Source organism: Rhinopithecus bieti, unplaced genomic scaffold (assembly GCF_001698545.2).
Source record: "Rhinopithecus bieti isolate Rb0 unplaced genomic scaffold, ASM169854v2 scaffold_19459, whole genome shotgun sequence".
Classification (NCBI taxonomy): domain Eukaryota; kingdom Metazoa; phylum Chordata; class Mammalia; order Primates; family Cercopithecidae; genus Rhinopithecus; species Rhinopithecus bieti.
The window spans coordinates 78813-94507 of NW_016809864.1; the positions used below are offsets into that span (position 1 = coordinate 78813).

The window sequence follows — 15695 nt, forward strand, 5'->3', positions numbered from 1 at the left end:
AATGCTTGCTTTAAGAATTTTCACTTAAAAGTTATAAAATATTATAAAATTATGTACATGGAGATTCAATTTAGATCACTAGATAAAAGTATTACGTTTCAATAAAAAAAAAAAAACCCCTTAATGTGCATTAGAATCATCCAGCAAGGATGTAGAAATACCCCACAGGAGGTGAAAGTTAGGTGTCTGTATTTTCATTTGGCTTGCCAAGTGATTCTACTGGATGCAAAAATGTCAAAAGCAGTGTTTAATCATGTTTATATCCCACCACCTGGAGTTTCAAATCTGCTCAGTTGTTCTTTGTTGAATCAACGACTAGAGGGGAGAATGAATGAACGAACAAATGGGTGAGTAAATGGGAAGGGGGTTGTCAATGGCACCCAGTTCTTCCTAACTTGATTAGAAAGTTAGTAATTTACAGACTAGCCTAGCTCATGCCCAACTGTGATTTCTGCCTTTGAAGTCTCAATTTGATTAAAACACTTTTAGCAAGGAACAATAACTTTCCGAAATTCTGGAGATTATGCAGCTCCAAGAAGCTCTGTGGGGAACAAGCAATTTCAGCAACCAAGACAGGTCTTTGTGAACCTGGAGAGGCTGCTTTGCAAGCCTGTATCGAGGCCAAACATCTGACTTCTCTTAATTACATTCTGTCCTTGTTTCATTCCTTCTCATCTCTTGCTTCTGGGTCCTTAATTTTCCCCAAACTGGCAGGGTTGAATGATCTCAAAAATTAGGCTGGGCCTGCTCCCATGGTGCTGGGGCCTGAGGCATGGACGAGTCCCCTTCACCATGGAACAACAGAAAAAAAGTGTAGGTCACTTTCTCTCCCACCCTAAACTTCTGTTGCCAAGCGATTTTGCCCAGTACCATCCGCAGGGGAATGATGCTGTTTCATTAGTAAAAGAGGAAGGAGCACTGACTCTGGGGTGTGACCTACCTGTGTTTAAATCACAGCCTTGCCCCTTTCCAGATGAGAAAACCTGTCTTCCAAGATGTCTATGAGGGTTTATAGCAGCTAAATAAGTAATATCACATAAAGGTTAAAGCAAAGATCCTGGCGGCCTCCTGCGTAGGTACCAATTGTACCAATCTCAGGTCTCCCACTTAGCTGGATAATCCTGGACACCTTACTTAACTGACCTGTGACTCAGTTTCCTCATATGTAAACAGGAATGAATAATCATAACTCCATGCCATTTAGTCATTGTGAGAAGCAAATGAAATTAATATAAGGACCAAACTCCGACCATTTTCTTCTCTTGCCCAAAGTCCTATCTAAGGGGCCCGAAGAGTCACACCCTACAAACCACCAAGTCTCATCAGAGGAGTTTTATTCCATGCTATGTAACATGGCTTAGTTTCCAACTTGACTCTGGCAGAACATCACATGACAGATAAAGAAGGATGTCAAAACATTTTACCCCCAAATATGTTTCTTTGCCATATTTTTAAATGGGCTGCAAAGCCATCCTTGTTGGGGAAAATTGCATCTATATATATTCTCTATTAGCATAACAAGATCTTTCCCCATTCCAGGCCCTCCCGATCTTGAAGAGACTGAGAGGCCAGGATCTTTTAGAGGTCTGAACAGAAAACACTGAGGCTTCACGCACCTGAGAACCGTGGTCTCCACAACCCCTTCTCTTAACCCAGAAACTCCTTTCTCTTGATTCCAGGCCTTTCTATGATAATTTAACTCTTTCAACCAATTGCAAATCAGAAAATCTTTGGACTTTGACTCTACCTTTTACTTGTGCCCCACTCCCCCACCCCACACCACGTTACCCTGCCCTATCAGACTGCACCAATGCACACCTCACATGTACTGATTGATGTCTTTTGTCTCCCTAAAACGTGTAAAACCAGGCTGTAGCCCGACCACCTTGGGCACATGTTCTTGTTCTCAGGACCTCCTGGGGGGCTGTGTCATGGGTCTCGGCCCTCACATTTGGCTCAGAATAGATCTCTTCGAATATTTTACAGAGTTTGACTCTTTTTGTGGATAAATACATAAAGGAATGAGATGATTTTTGTGACATGTAGTTATCCTTCTCATAAGTGTTACTTATTATGATAAATATCTATAACAATCATGGTAGCTGTTGAACTACTTCCATGTGGAGAAATGGAAAACTGTCCCATCCTCTTAAAAGAGGTTTTCAAATGCTCTGCAATTCCTCTTCTGTCCATTTTTATTTTGCATGTATCTCTTTAATTGGGCTGAGGCTGCTGGTTGTAATGGGTGTTGCTGAGTCATCTGAGGACACAGGGACCTATGTCAGGAAGAACTGCTGGCAGGGAAGCCATCAAAAGACAGATTAGACATCTCCGAGGCAGGAGTGAGTCACCCGGTGGTCTGTGCTTTGTACTAACACACCGGAGCCGAGGAGAAGCAGGGACGGCTCTGAGACATCTTCAGTTTCATCTGCAACGTGGCTAATTCTCAGTTTAATAAAACCAGCTTGCTCTGTGGATGCACAGGCTAAACACTGCCTAAACTACCACTTAGCAAACATCTCTTACCTCTCCCACTCCTTCTTTCTTTGCCTCTCTCTCCCTTTACTCCTTTTTTTTTTTTTTTTTTGCTATCTCTTCCTTTCTCCCCTCTTTCCTTGTTATTTTCTTTTTTTCTTTTCTTTTCTTTTTTTTGAGACAGAGTCTCATTCTGTTGCCCAGGCTAGAGTGCAGTGACACCATCTCGGCTCACTGCAACCTCCGCCTCCTGGGTTCAAGTGATTCTCCTGCTTCAGCCTCCTGAGTAGCTGGGACTGCAGGCACCCACCACCACATCTGGCTAATTTTTGTATTTTTTAGTAGAGACCGGGTTTCACTGTATTGAAAAGGCTGGTCTTGAACTCCTGATTCACCTGCCTCAGCCTCCCAAAGTGCTGGGATTACAGGCGTGAGCCACTGCGCCTGGCCTTCTCTGCCCTTCTTATCTCTCTCCAGACAGTCTAGACTAGATGCCATCAAACTTGTTCTGTAAAGGGCCAGATAATAACCATTTTGGCCTTTGCAGGCCTTACAGTTTCTATTGCAATGACTGGGCTTTACATGCGATTGGGTTTCAATAAAACTTTATTTTCAAAACCAGGCAGTAAGTGGGATTTGGGTCATGGGTTTTGATAAATGCTAAAGGAAATACTCTTGCTCTTAGTCACCCTCTTCATCATAAACCAGCAGAACAAAGCAGATTTCAGCCTCATGGTCCTAATTTCTGGGTCTCTGAAGTTCCTGGCCACTCTCTCCCAGGTTCTTGATTAAAGAAACTGAATCCCATATTCCAGAACCCTCCCTAGATCTGGTGGACATGAAAGAATCATGAGTTCTAACTTATGTTGCTGACTACTATGTGGGAACACCTGAATTCCTGTCTGAGGTTAGAGAATTTGGAAAACAAACCTTGGTTGATAAGATATATGAAACACACACACACACACACACACACACACACACACACACACACAAATAAATTAAGGAGGATGCTTTTAAGTGTTTAAATTCTTAGGACTGCAGTAGCAAGTTTAGCAAAGGACACAGGAGGAGCTCGATCCGGTTTGGCAAAGGGTCTGGCTAAGACAACTGTGCAATTATCACCTCTGGTTTTTGGGGTTTTAGAATTCTCTATTCATGCTAATGACATAATGACATTGCAATGAACAAAACCACATCGGTGAAGTACAGCAAAAATCAAGGGTGGAGCAACACAGTTTTATTTCACAAGCTTCTCCTTAGGGAAGGGATTAGAGCTAGAGTTTGGAAGAGGTTTGCATGGAAGAAAGGGAGAAGCTGTGAACAGGGCTGGTTTGTCAAAGAAAGACATAAACCAAGGGTGTGTGCCCGGGAACATTATGGACATGAAACTTGCCTGCTGTTCCCCCATTAGTATGCAGTCTTGCCTGAAATAAACAAAGCATGTGCTTTGGAGTCCACACTGTCTCTCGTATCTCTTGCCTCTACTGTGCTGCAGGGAAGGAGGGGGTCCTGGGAGACAGCAAGGCTCATTCTACTGGAAGCTTTATGATTTGAATAGGGCTGCTGACCAATATGCCTGGAGATACCCCAACTGTCCTCTATGACCCTTACTCCTACTGCAGAAGTCAAGTCTTTCCCAAAGAAACAGAACAAAGGATCATCACTAGTTTTGTGTTCCCTTTATTTTGTTTCTAATATATAATTTGTCTAGGAGGCAGAGAACCTGGGTTTGAGCCTCAACTCTGCACTGCTTCGCTGTGCATCCTTAGGTGAAGTCGTATCCCCTCTCTGGCTTTGGGTTTCCCTATTACTGGACTAAGTAGCAATTTATGATCCAATACAGTTGTAAAAGCCAGGGAATATATAATTCTGTTGGTTATATACATCATATTGCATATATTACACATATGCATAGATATGCCTGATACGCATATTGCATATATTGCATTAAAGAGCTTAATACAGGGATATTTGACTATTATAATATACAAATAAGACAATGGAGGAATTTGCCTCTATCTTGTAGTTAATACAGCGGTAAGATGCTTGGAAAGACTGTCAAACGTTTGGCAGTAATTCAGTGATTACCTCCTTGCATCTCTCTAGAGGTATCTAGTGTCCTTTCTAAAGAAAATATGGTCCCTTTCATTAGAGAAGATATTAAATCGATGACATGTCTTGCAAAAGTATATCTGCAGTATTTTCTACTTCATTCATTCATTTTTTCATTCATTAAACAAGTTTTGTTTATGTACCCGCTGTATGCCAAGCTCCACTGAGTCCTGCAGTAAGGGAATAGCAACAAGGATGGATATGGATAGTGTATGCCCTCAAGGAACCTATAATGCAGTGCACTCAAGTGGCCAGGCAACATGGAGAGGTCAACAATGGCATCTAATGTGTGCCAGGCACAGGGCTAGCTTCTTTATGTTTATTTTCATACTTAATTCTTAAAGAATTCTGATTTTAAAAAGAGAAAACTGAGACTCTAAGAAATTAATTTGCCCCAGGTCACACCCCTAGGAAACTGCAGAACCTTCATCTTACTTATTTCACCTCTCTTGCTTTGCTAAATGCCACAAACATGGAGATAATGGAGTTCACAGGCAGGGTATCCAGCTTAGAAGTCTTTATGGGAGTCTTCACAGAGGAGCGCAGAGGCTGAAGGATGGATGAGATGTCAAATCAGGAAATGGGGTTAGGAAAAGAAGGAAGGAGGAATTCCATTTTTATAGGGTGTTGCATGCAGCAATCCACACTTATCTAAAAAAAAATTTCAAATGGTGAAATTTTGGATGCTGTAGCAAGTTGAATGGGAAAAATACTCAGGGGTAAGGGGCATTCAAGGATTTCCCCAATCCACACTGCCATACCATTCCTAAGCCAGCCCCAAGAAGACTGGCTGTGAAGGCCTCTCAGGCATATGCCATCCTCAGAATGGACGCATGTGTGGTCATCACTGCCTGAGCTGTGGGACTGTCCAGCTCTACCCTAGACTCGGATGTCAGCCCAAAGATATTAAGCTGGGAAGCTGATCAAGGGCAGTGTTGAGAATATTAGCAACCCATCCAGTGGCCCAAAGCAATTTATGAGAATTCTAATTAGATACAAGGACTTCTGTAACCACACAAACACTCTCTACTCTGCCTGCCAGCATGGGGTCCCCTGCCGTCAAAAGCTATCTCGTATGCTTCAGTGGAAGAGCGACCAACAAAAAAAGGACTCAGGATGCCAACACTGACCCACTCAGAGGGAGAAAGTGAGCTTCTCCATTGACTTCCCTGCCAAGGCTCCCCGACTCCAAGATCTGTGAGCATCATTATGCTGAACGATGATTTTAAAGCACTAGAGTCCACTGAAGCAAGGCTCCTCATCAACATGAGAGCAGGGTTTTTGGTCCTCTCCAATCTGAATTATTGCTGGCAGAAGTTACAGTACAAAAGGAACAGAGGGAACCAGATGAACTAAAATTGTGTGTGTGTGTGTGTATCTGTATCTTTCAAATATTTAACATATGATTATATGTCCAAATATGATATAACTAGGGTCACTCACTAGTTTTAAAACTTGGAGAGTCCAGGCAAAATTGGTTGAATTGGTCACTCTATTCATGTAATTATTTTTGGAGACAAGGTCTCACTCTGTCACCCAGGCTGGAGTGCAGTGGCATGATCATGGCTTACTGCAGCCTCAAACTCCTGAGCTCAAGCAATCCTCCTGCCTCAGTCTCCTGAGTAGGTGGGCCTACAAGCATGTACCACCATGCTCAGCTAATTTTTAAAATTTTTTTGTAGAGATGGGTTTTTGCTATGTTGCCTGGGCTGATCTTGAACCCCTGGAATCAAGCAATCCTCCCACCTCAGGCTCCTGAGTAGTTAAGATTATAGGCACGAGCCACTGCACCTACCCTAATATAGTATCAATGTAAGAGATATATGTGCCATATCTTTCAAATATTTCACATATACTATATATATAATCTATTATATACACCTAAATATGATATAGGTGCAATTGAATGTACCATATACATAATTTTAAAAATATATAATATATACATTTAATTTTATGTGTTATATGAACTCAGACTAGATGTCAGGGACGAGTAATGTATACTGGAGTTTAAAAATAAATCCACAACCATTAAAACTGAGCGAAATACAAAGAAGATTAAATGCTTCTCAATGCTAAAAAGTATTACTTATAGCTAAGCTGACCCGGCTGCCTGCAACCCAGGTTTCTCCTTGCAGCTTGGTTTAGTGGAAAAATGATCACAATTGGACTCAGATGAACTAGAGCCAATTGTTACCTCTACAAAAGTCTGAACAGGGTGTTGTCCATTGGCTGCTAGCATCAGCATCACCTGGGAGCTTGTTAGAAATGCTGGGTCTCAGGCTCCACCCTAGACCCACTGAAACAGAGTCTTGTGGGAAGATCCCCAGGTGATTCTTGCTCATGGTAAAGCTAAAGAAGCTCTGCTGCAGTTCACTTGACCCACTGGAGCCTCATTGTCCTGCTTTGTGCAATGGAGATACTAAGAGTTACACCAGAATGTTATATAAAGGCTTACTAGGATATTATATGTGATGTGCTTGGCATAGTGCTGAACCACAGATGAGAGGCCCCAAAACAATTTTTTTCCTTCCTTTTTCTCAGCACCATTTGTGTGTGAAGAATAAAATTAGGCATTCTTCTTCTTCTATCTTTTTTTCTGGTCCCTAGATATCAGAAGGGCGTGACCTTTATGGTCTTTCTTCCGCTTCTTCAAATCCCAGAATCATTTTTTTGAAAATCACAAAATGCATGAGATAGATGGGACCTATGGGATCCTCTGTTCACCTTTTCTTCAAAGCCAGAAATGCCATTCTTTAAGTCCAAGGCTCACCCAGTCTTCAGGTTCTCACTCAAGGGTCACCTTTTAGGGATCAAGCAGAATCGAGGTACTCAATAAAGAGTTGCTGGGTGCTGGATGAATAAATGGCGGAGGCTTCTATGAACCCTAGCCCATTCTATTCTTTGTCTAAATCTTGCCACACTTGTTTTCTTTATGAATCATTCTGTCCTTTATTCTTATATTTAAAGATACTAGTTATGTCTCGTATTTCTCCTTGACCACTCTCTTAGCTACCCAACACACCTAAGAAGAATATATATGTATATACATATACATACATAGGAATATATACCACATATATAACACATGTATGTATATATGTATTTGTCTACATATGTGTATATATACACGTGATATAAATTTATATATGTGAATTACTAGACACGTTTCAATTTTAGGATTAGATTTTTTGCATTTATACATTTGTCAACCTATTGGACTGTAAGTTCATTGAGGGTAAGAAGAAAAAGAGCATGACAACCCCTTCTTGGAACATCAGTGCCTACGAAGGCATCTGTTTCTCAGTAATTGTTGGGTATTGATGCTGATCAATGCTGAAAAATGCCAATGAGCACTGCTACTCCAGGACTGAGAGTCAAAGATGCCATGGTGCACTCTATCATTTTAGAAAGACCACAGACAATTAGATGGGAAAAGGAAGGCCACATCTTGCTAGGATCTTGTGTATGCTTCCAGGCAGATAAGCAGTCTTTTTCCTAGGGAAATGCATGGCAGGCTTCACGTAAGAGGTTCCCTCAATAACCAAACACTCCATTCAAAGGTTATATTTACACAGCTCGTCAGGAAAATTTTTTATACTTTTGACACTCATTAGACTCATAATCGTCCACTGAAGCTACTGTATAACAAGAGATAAACACTCCATTCTAGATGAATAATTAGGTACTGCTCAGCACTGTGCTCTTTACACGTCTAATTTTAGAGCATAATTAATCCTGCTGAAGCTGCATACGATAAGTGAAATATTTATGCAGCTGTGTTAATTCATGTATTTACTCCTAGAGAGACATTCAGAATTGGTCATGGCTTTCCGGGAAGATCATCTAGAGACACCCACTGGAGCAATGGCATTTCCTCTCCCAAGTCTTTGCCTCCAGATGGCCTCAAGAGATGAAGCTGAAAAGACACACTTCCCAAACCCAACAGTCTGACCAGGAAGGCAATGAGCCAGAACAGAAAATATCTATGAGAACCTAGATGTTCTGTAAGTACATGAACAAACCCCTGGCCCATCTGGATGCTTTTATTGTTTATTTTTTATTTGATGCAAAGAAGACCTTTTCTGTTTAGCACCACAAACGTTGTTTCTATGTTACTAACTTGACTATATTATTGCCAGTGCAACACTAAAGAAGTTGTTTGATACTAGAGTTGTGCACAGGTAACTATGGTGATGATGAGAAGGAGAAGGATGAAGAGGAGGAGGAGGGTGGTGGTGACGGCCATGATGATGGTGGTGATGATGGTGGTAATGAGGATGATGGCACTGGTCATGATGATGATGATGATGATAATGACTGATGGTGATGATTATGGTGATGGTGGTGATGATGATGATAATGATAATAATGATATCAGAGGCGTGTGAACCAGAACAACTCTATCTTAAATAGGAGCCGGGTAAAATGAGGCTGAGACCTACTGGGCTGCATTCCCAAATGGCTTAAGGCATTCCAAGTCACAAGATGAGACAGAAGGTGGGCACAAGATATAGATCATAAAGACCTTGCTGATAAAACAGGTTGCAGTAAAGAAGCCAACCAAAACCCACCAAAACCAAGCTGGCCACGAGAGGGATCTCTGGTCATCCCCACTGCTACACTCCCACTAGCGCCATGACACTTTACAGATGCCATGGCAACATCAGGAAGCTACCCTATATGGTCTAAAAAAGGGACGCATGAATAATCCACCCCTTGTTTAGCATGTCATCAAAAATAACCATAAAAATGGGCAACCAGCAGCCCTTGGGTCTGCTCTGTCTATGGAGTAGCCATTCTTTTATTCCTTCATTTTCTTAATAAACTTGCTTTGACTTTACTCCATGGACTCGCCCTGAATTCTTTCTTGAATGAGATCCAAGAACCCTCTCTTGAGGTCTGCCTCAGCACCCCTTTTCTGTAACAAAGATGGTGATGGCTAACATTTATTGAACCACTTGTATGTTACAGGGTCTATGCTAAGCTATGCACTTGACATGTATTCTCTCATTTCATCTTCACACCAACCTTATTAGGTAAATATTTCTGTACCCTTTCACAGATGAATAAACTGAGGCTAAAAAAGATCACTTCTTTCACAGAAGTATTTGTAAATGCAACAGATTTAGTTCAGATGTGCACTAAATTACTGCTTCCTAAAGGATTTACACATCTCAAGAGTTGAATTAGTCATCTTTGATAGATATCTTAGAGAATTAAATGTAACAACAGTCTTCCCTAATTGGTCCCCTTCCAGAGTAAGGTCCCTGAAGTAGAAGCTTTGCCCCTTACTAGCTAGGGGATTTGCCCTCTGAGATTGAATTTCCTCCTCCGTGAAGTGGGAATAAGCAACATTTAACCTCATAAGGTTACGAAGATTACATTGAGGAACATATGTAATGCATCCAGTATGATGACTGACATATCCAAGTCCCTAAATATGTTAGCTGTTTTATAATAGATGGTTCGAGAGTGATACCAATGGTGGGTGGGGCTAGAGTTAGAACTCACTTATTTGACAGATACCTATCACATTTAAAAGTTTCCTGCCAAATGAAATACATCTTAATATCAACCGTTCATCTATACACGTATTTATTCATTCAACCCTTTATTGACCAATTACCTGTGATGTTCAGTGTTTTGTTTTAATGCTAGAAACAAGACTCCTGTTTGCTGAGTAGTTCACCCCCTGTAAGGGTGTTTATCCACCCCCATGACAGGCAAAACATTTGGCCCCCAATTCTTCAGTGTACTCTCAGTGTCCACACTTTTGCCATAAAACTTCAAAATCTGTCACATGAAAGGTAAGAGTATACCCGCAATCCCTCGACCAGGAACGTGGACGCCTGACTTGCTTCGGACAGAAGGATATTAGCAGACATGAACATGACCAAGCAGCGGCTTGAAATGTGCATGTGCAGCGAGGCATTCCTTTCTGTGCTTCTGCCATAGCCAGGAAAAGAGTTTCCCCAGGTAGCTGCTACCCTTTCAGCCTGAGACACAGCATAAACACGTGTGGAGCAGAGACCACACCGCTGATTCAGGGCTTGTGGCAGGAAGCAGAGGCACTATCCCCACCCCAGGCAGAGCTTTTCCACTCAACCTGCGCTACCATGAGGAAAATAAATGCTTATTGTTGTACGCCTCTAAGATCTCACAGCAAAAAGCTGACCAACACAGCCACAAATCATTATTACACAACAGAGAACATGGCCAGTGATCTGAGGAAGGTACAAATGCCCTAAGGGGAATTCAAAGACTCAGATGTTCTTATTTGGGAGTTAAATATAAAACACCTTTCGCATGCTTGATGGCACTGTGAGAATCTAGGATTTAATTCTGTGAATAGAAAGCAGATAAGAAGCCAGAAGTAATTGTGCACTTCACTGAAATTCACACCAACCCTACGCACTAGCTAACCTCTGCCTATTTTGATATTGCATTTCACCGTAGTGGTAACTAGATTTTTCTCTCCCACCTCTAGCCCAGCATAGCACATTCAGTAACCATCTCTGAATATAGCCTCCACCTATTAGAATGGGGCTTCTGCCCTCTGGCCTGAACCTTTCTATCCCCCTCATACTGAGCTCATTTTTGGTGTTAACCTGCTATCTGAGCTGACTTTGCTTTTTCCATTTCCTCAGTGTTATTAATGAAAAGGAAACCAACCTGCCATTCCAAGCCATGGCCAGTCTCTAGAGGCCATGCCAGGAAACTCTGGGCTATAGTGAGATTACCAGCGATGAAGTAGAAAGGGCAGACAGGAGGAAATGCTTCTGGTGACACAGCTGGCCCAAGTGGCTGTATAGTTCTATAAATGCCACAGTCTCATTAGGCTGTAACAGAGATGGAATTTCCTTCATTCCTCCATGGGATAAGAAGATGAGTTGCCATGTTGGTACAACCTGACCCCACCCTGAGTCATGCCTGGTGACTCTAGGAAAGAGTCTTTGACCACAAAATGCATCAGGAATCCTTTCTCTGGAATGAAATTGGGACTGATTACAGCCTAGTTATGTAATTTTGTACAGCAGGGTCTCTCAACCACAGCCTACCAACATGTGCGGTTGGATAATTCTGTGTTTTTTGATGTAGGGGGCTGTCCTGAACCCTGTAAGGTGTTTCCCTGCATCTTCTAGCCCTGGCCTCTACCCATGAGATCAGCAAGCAGATTCCCAGCCGTGATCACTGAATGTGTCTCCAGGCACTGCCACATGTCACCTAGGGGACAAAATTGCCCTTTACCCTCTGAGAACCACTGCCCTAGAGATAAAGCCTATGAATTCCCACTTAAGGCGCCAGGACTGCCCTGCCGCCTGCCTTTTTCTAAACCTATTTAACTCTTTCCTAAATCCCCCGAGAGAGACTGTATCCTTAGAATACTTTTGTTTGTTAAATTTAGTTATCTAGAATTGTTTCCATTATAAGCAATCTAAAGAACCACGGTTTCATGTGACAGGAACTCAGTAAATATTTTTAGGGAGCAAACTCATCATGCAAAGATCTACTGGGAAGCCCAGGAACAAACAGAGCGAGTGTGAGGGTCTCAAGTCCCCCTAAAGAAAGGGGTCACCTGGGGTCTTACCATCACCCACAAACTGAAGCAAGGCCAGGTCGATCTGCCTCTTCCAAGGAGAGCCTTTCTGAAGGGCAATTCCATAACCAGTGGTGGCAAAGATGTACCCACTCCCGATGGTCACCAGCTTGCAGCCTTCATCCCTCCCGGCCTTGTAATTCAAGACCGCGGCATCGTAGATGAAAGCATCCAGCTTCCTGAAATGACAAGAAACCAGGGGGTCAGAGGGATGGCCAGGTACCACCTCGGGGTCTGGCTCCTGAGGCCTGATCCTGAAAGCATCACACACTTTCTTTCATGCTGGTGATGATGACTCATGGCCTCTTCATCCCCTCGTCATAAAAGGATCTATTTTTAATGAGGAGATAAAAGCCAGAACCTTTTCTCTCCAACTTACAAGAGGCAGCTAAATAAAGACATGAAGGATCCATATACCCAAGTGAGTAAACAGTCGAGTTTGCTGGTTTGCTAAGTGTTTGTCCTGAACACTCCCAACAGTGGAGAACACTGGCCTATTTAGAAAGGTTTGCATCAGAACAAAATAAACCACTAAGTGGCAGAAGAATTTGGTGGTAGTGTGAAGGGGAAAGGAACTAAATAGGAATAATATTTTTTCCTCCCAAGAGAAATACGTGTGCTGCTTATTTATCATACAGAAATTATTGCAGAATGTTTAAAAATCCAAATAATATAGAAAAGTATTAAAAATCATTAAAATTAAAACTACCTATAATTCTATAACTCAAATGCAACCTTTGTTGTTAGTGAACAGCCTTCCAAATTTTTAATGAGTGTGCACAAACACGCATACACAGAGATTGGCAAACTTTTTTCTGTAAAGACAAGATAATAAATAGTTGAGGCTTTGTAAGCCATACAGTCTCTGTCGCAGCTATTAAACTCTGCTGTTCTGGGGTGTTATGGGCTGCACTGTGTCCACCCCTAACATTCATACAGAAGTAGGATGAACCCCTAATCCACTGTGGCTGGCATCCTTATAAAAAGGAGAAATCTGAACACAGACATGCATACAGGGAGAACACCATATGATGACTGGAGTTATGCTGCTGCAAGCCAAGAACTACCAGAAGCCAGGAGAGAGGCCTGGAACAAATCCCTCCCTGGAGCCTCAGTGGAAGCGTGGTCCTGCACATGCCCTGATCTTGGACATCTAGCCTCCAGAGCTGCGAGACAGTCATTTCTGTTGTTTAAGCCACTCAGGTTGCATTCCTTTGTTATGGCTGCCCCTGGAAACCAAGACATAGCGCCAAAGCAGCCATAGAGAATGCGTAAACAAACGAACTTTGCTCTGTTCCAATAAAATGTTATTTAGGAAAACAGATGGGTCTATGGGCTGTAGTTTGCCAACCCTGGTTTTAATCCTGAAAATGTTATTATGCCACACAAACTATTTCACAAATTGCTTTTTTCTCTCATGCCATAGTGAATATATTTCCACGTCAATAAACATAGCACTTTTAAATTTTTTGATATACTTATTGAGGTATAATGTATGTGCAATAAAATGCTTGATGAATTTTTACATATGTATATATCCTCGAAATCACCATGCAGTTCAAAATGTGGAATGTTATCATTTCCTTAGAAATCCTATGCATGCCCCAGAAACAAAGCATCAGGTAATCTCTCCAAGGGCACAATTGTGCCTAAACATTATTATTATTATTATTATTATTCAGATGGAGTCTCACTCCGTTGCCCAGGCTGGAGTGCAATGGTACGATCTCAGCTCACTGCAACCTCCATCTCCCGGATTCAAGAGATTCTCGTGCCTCAGCCTCCCAAATAACTGGGATTACAGGAGCCTGCTACCACTCCCAGCTAATTTTTATCGTTTTAGTAGAGACAGGGTTTCACCATGTTGGTCAGGCCGGCCTTGAACTCCTGGCCTCAAGTGATCCACCCACCTTGGCTTCCCAAAGTGCTGGGATTACAGGCCCTAATTATGGTTAGATCCCTATCAGTGGTCCTGGATATTGTTTCCAAATGTTAAAGTTATTCAACGAGGCTGAAATGATCACTGTGGAATGCAGGGATGAATGTCTCAACTCTAAAATGGGTAAGAAAACTAAATTGGAGATGACTCAATTTCATGACACTTTCTCAACCTTATTGCCTTTCTTTCTTTAACAAGAAAACATAAAACAGTGAAGCAAAAAAATAAAAATGAAAATGGCAAAGAGAGGATGTGAAATACTGCATCTTTTCGGAGACAGCTGCCGAAGGACTCCCTATGGGAACAAAACTATTTGGCAGGTTTACAGCCATGTTCTTCATTTTACTTTTTTTGTTTCTATAATGGTTTGAGGTGGCGCAAAACTGTAGGACTTGTCTCATCCATAGAAACACTCTGAAGCTTTGATCTCAAAGTGGGGGAATCAGAGACTTGGTATTAAGCTCTGAGAGTATTTAAAGGGAATCAGATCAAGCAGTAGCAGAAGAGAACTGGGCACTGATTGGCAACAGTGATGGTAACCTAGAACTGTCATTTGTAACCTAGAGCAACCTAGAGCTTGTCTTGATGACAGCAAGTCAAGAGGAACAGCCACCAATAGTGAGACCTATAGAAATATGGGATGGAGAGTTACACAAGGTCAAAAGTAACTCGTGTATCGTGGGAGTAAGGTGTGTAACAAGAACACTGGAGTAGTAGGTAAAAGGGACCTGAGTTCTAGTCTAGGCTAGGATGATGGTGCAACCTAAGGAAAGTCACTTTCTCCTTTTGGATTTCTGGCTTCTCCTCTGTGAGAGGAGGTGGTCATTGTGGTCTTGCTGAGACACTTGTTCACCTGTGGCATTCTAAGATTCTGTGAGCCAATAGTCATCTTCTGTGGCTATCCATAGGGAAATTGAAACTCTAGATAACACATGTATCCTGAAGACTTAGGGCCATGGAAGGTGTTGGTCTCTTGAAAAAGCTGAGATAGTTGCAACGTCAATACTTCCCATATCAAAGTTGCCATGGAGATACAGAACCTTGGTTTTATTTATACTTTCTAAGTCCCACCCAACACTCATCTCTCCATTCCTCAAAAAGTAAACATAAACACACACATGTACACACAGGCACATTCAAACATTAAGGCCCTCTGTTGGAATTCATGGAGTGAAACCTTCTCCCATCCTGCTAAGCCACTGTGCACTGAGGCGCTGCTGGGTTGGAAATCTAAACATGTACCTAGCAACCACATGAGAGTTGTCCAGAAGCAGTTTAAGTTGGTATTTTATGGACAGGCATAGACATCTGCAAATCAGTACCATATTTCATGACAGGTCTTTTTGAGCTGAGCAATAAACAGACATATGAGTACAAGGAATAAAGAAAGTTTTCTTTGGGAACAAAGTTTGTAAAAGCACAATGCTGAAAAGTCAGAGGCAGGACAGCTGCAAAAGATGTGGTTGACTCTGACCAATGCAATTACACATTGGCATGACTGGGGTGGGCTGGTGGACATGCTCTCAGAGGGGTCTGGCCATAGAGGGGCACAAATGGGCCGGCCCT

At 42.1% G+C, this 15695-nt stretch overlaps 1 protein-coding gene across 2 annotated transcripts in view; it reads right to left on the bottom strand.

Annotated features, from left to right (window-relative positions):
* Nucleotides 1-15695, bottom strand: part of GRIN2A (glutamate ionotropic receptor NMDA type subunit 2A) — a 443108-nt gene that overhangs the window by 37341 nt on the left and 390072 nt on the right. For both annotated transcript variants that reach the window (XM_017890721.1, XM_017890720.1), the window contains exon 12: nt 12182-12369. In XM_017890721.1, coding sequence (XP_017746210.1) covers nt 12182-12369 — 188 coding nt within the window. The remainder of the gene's footprint in view (nt 1-12181; nt 12370-15695) is intronic.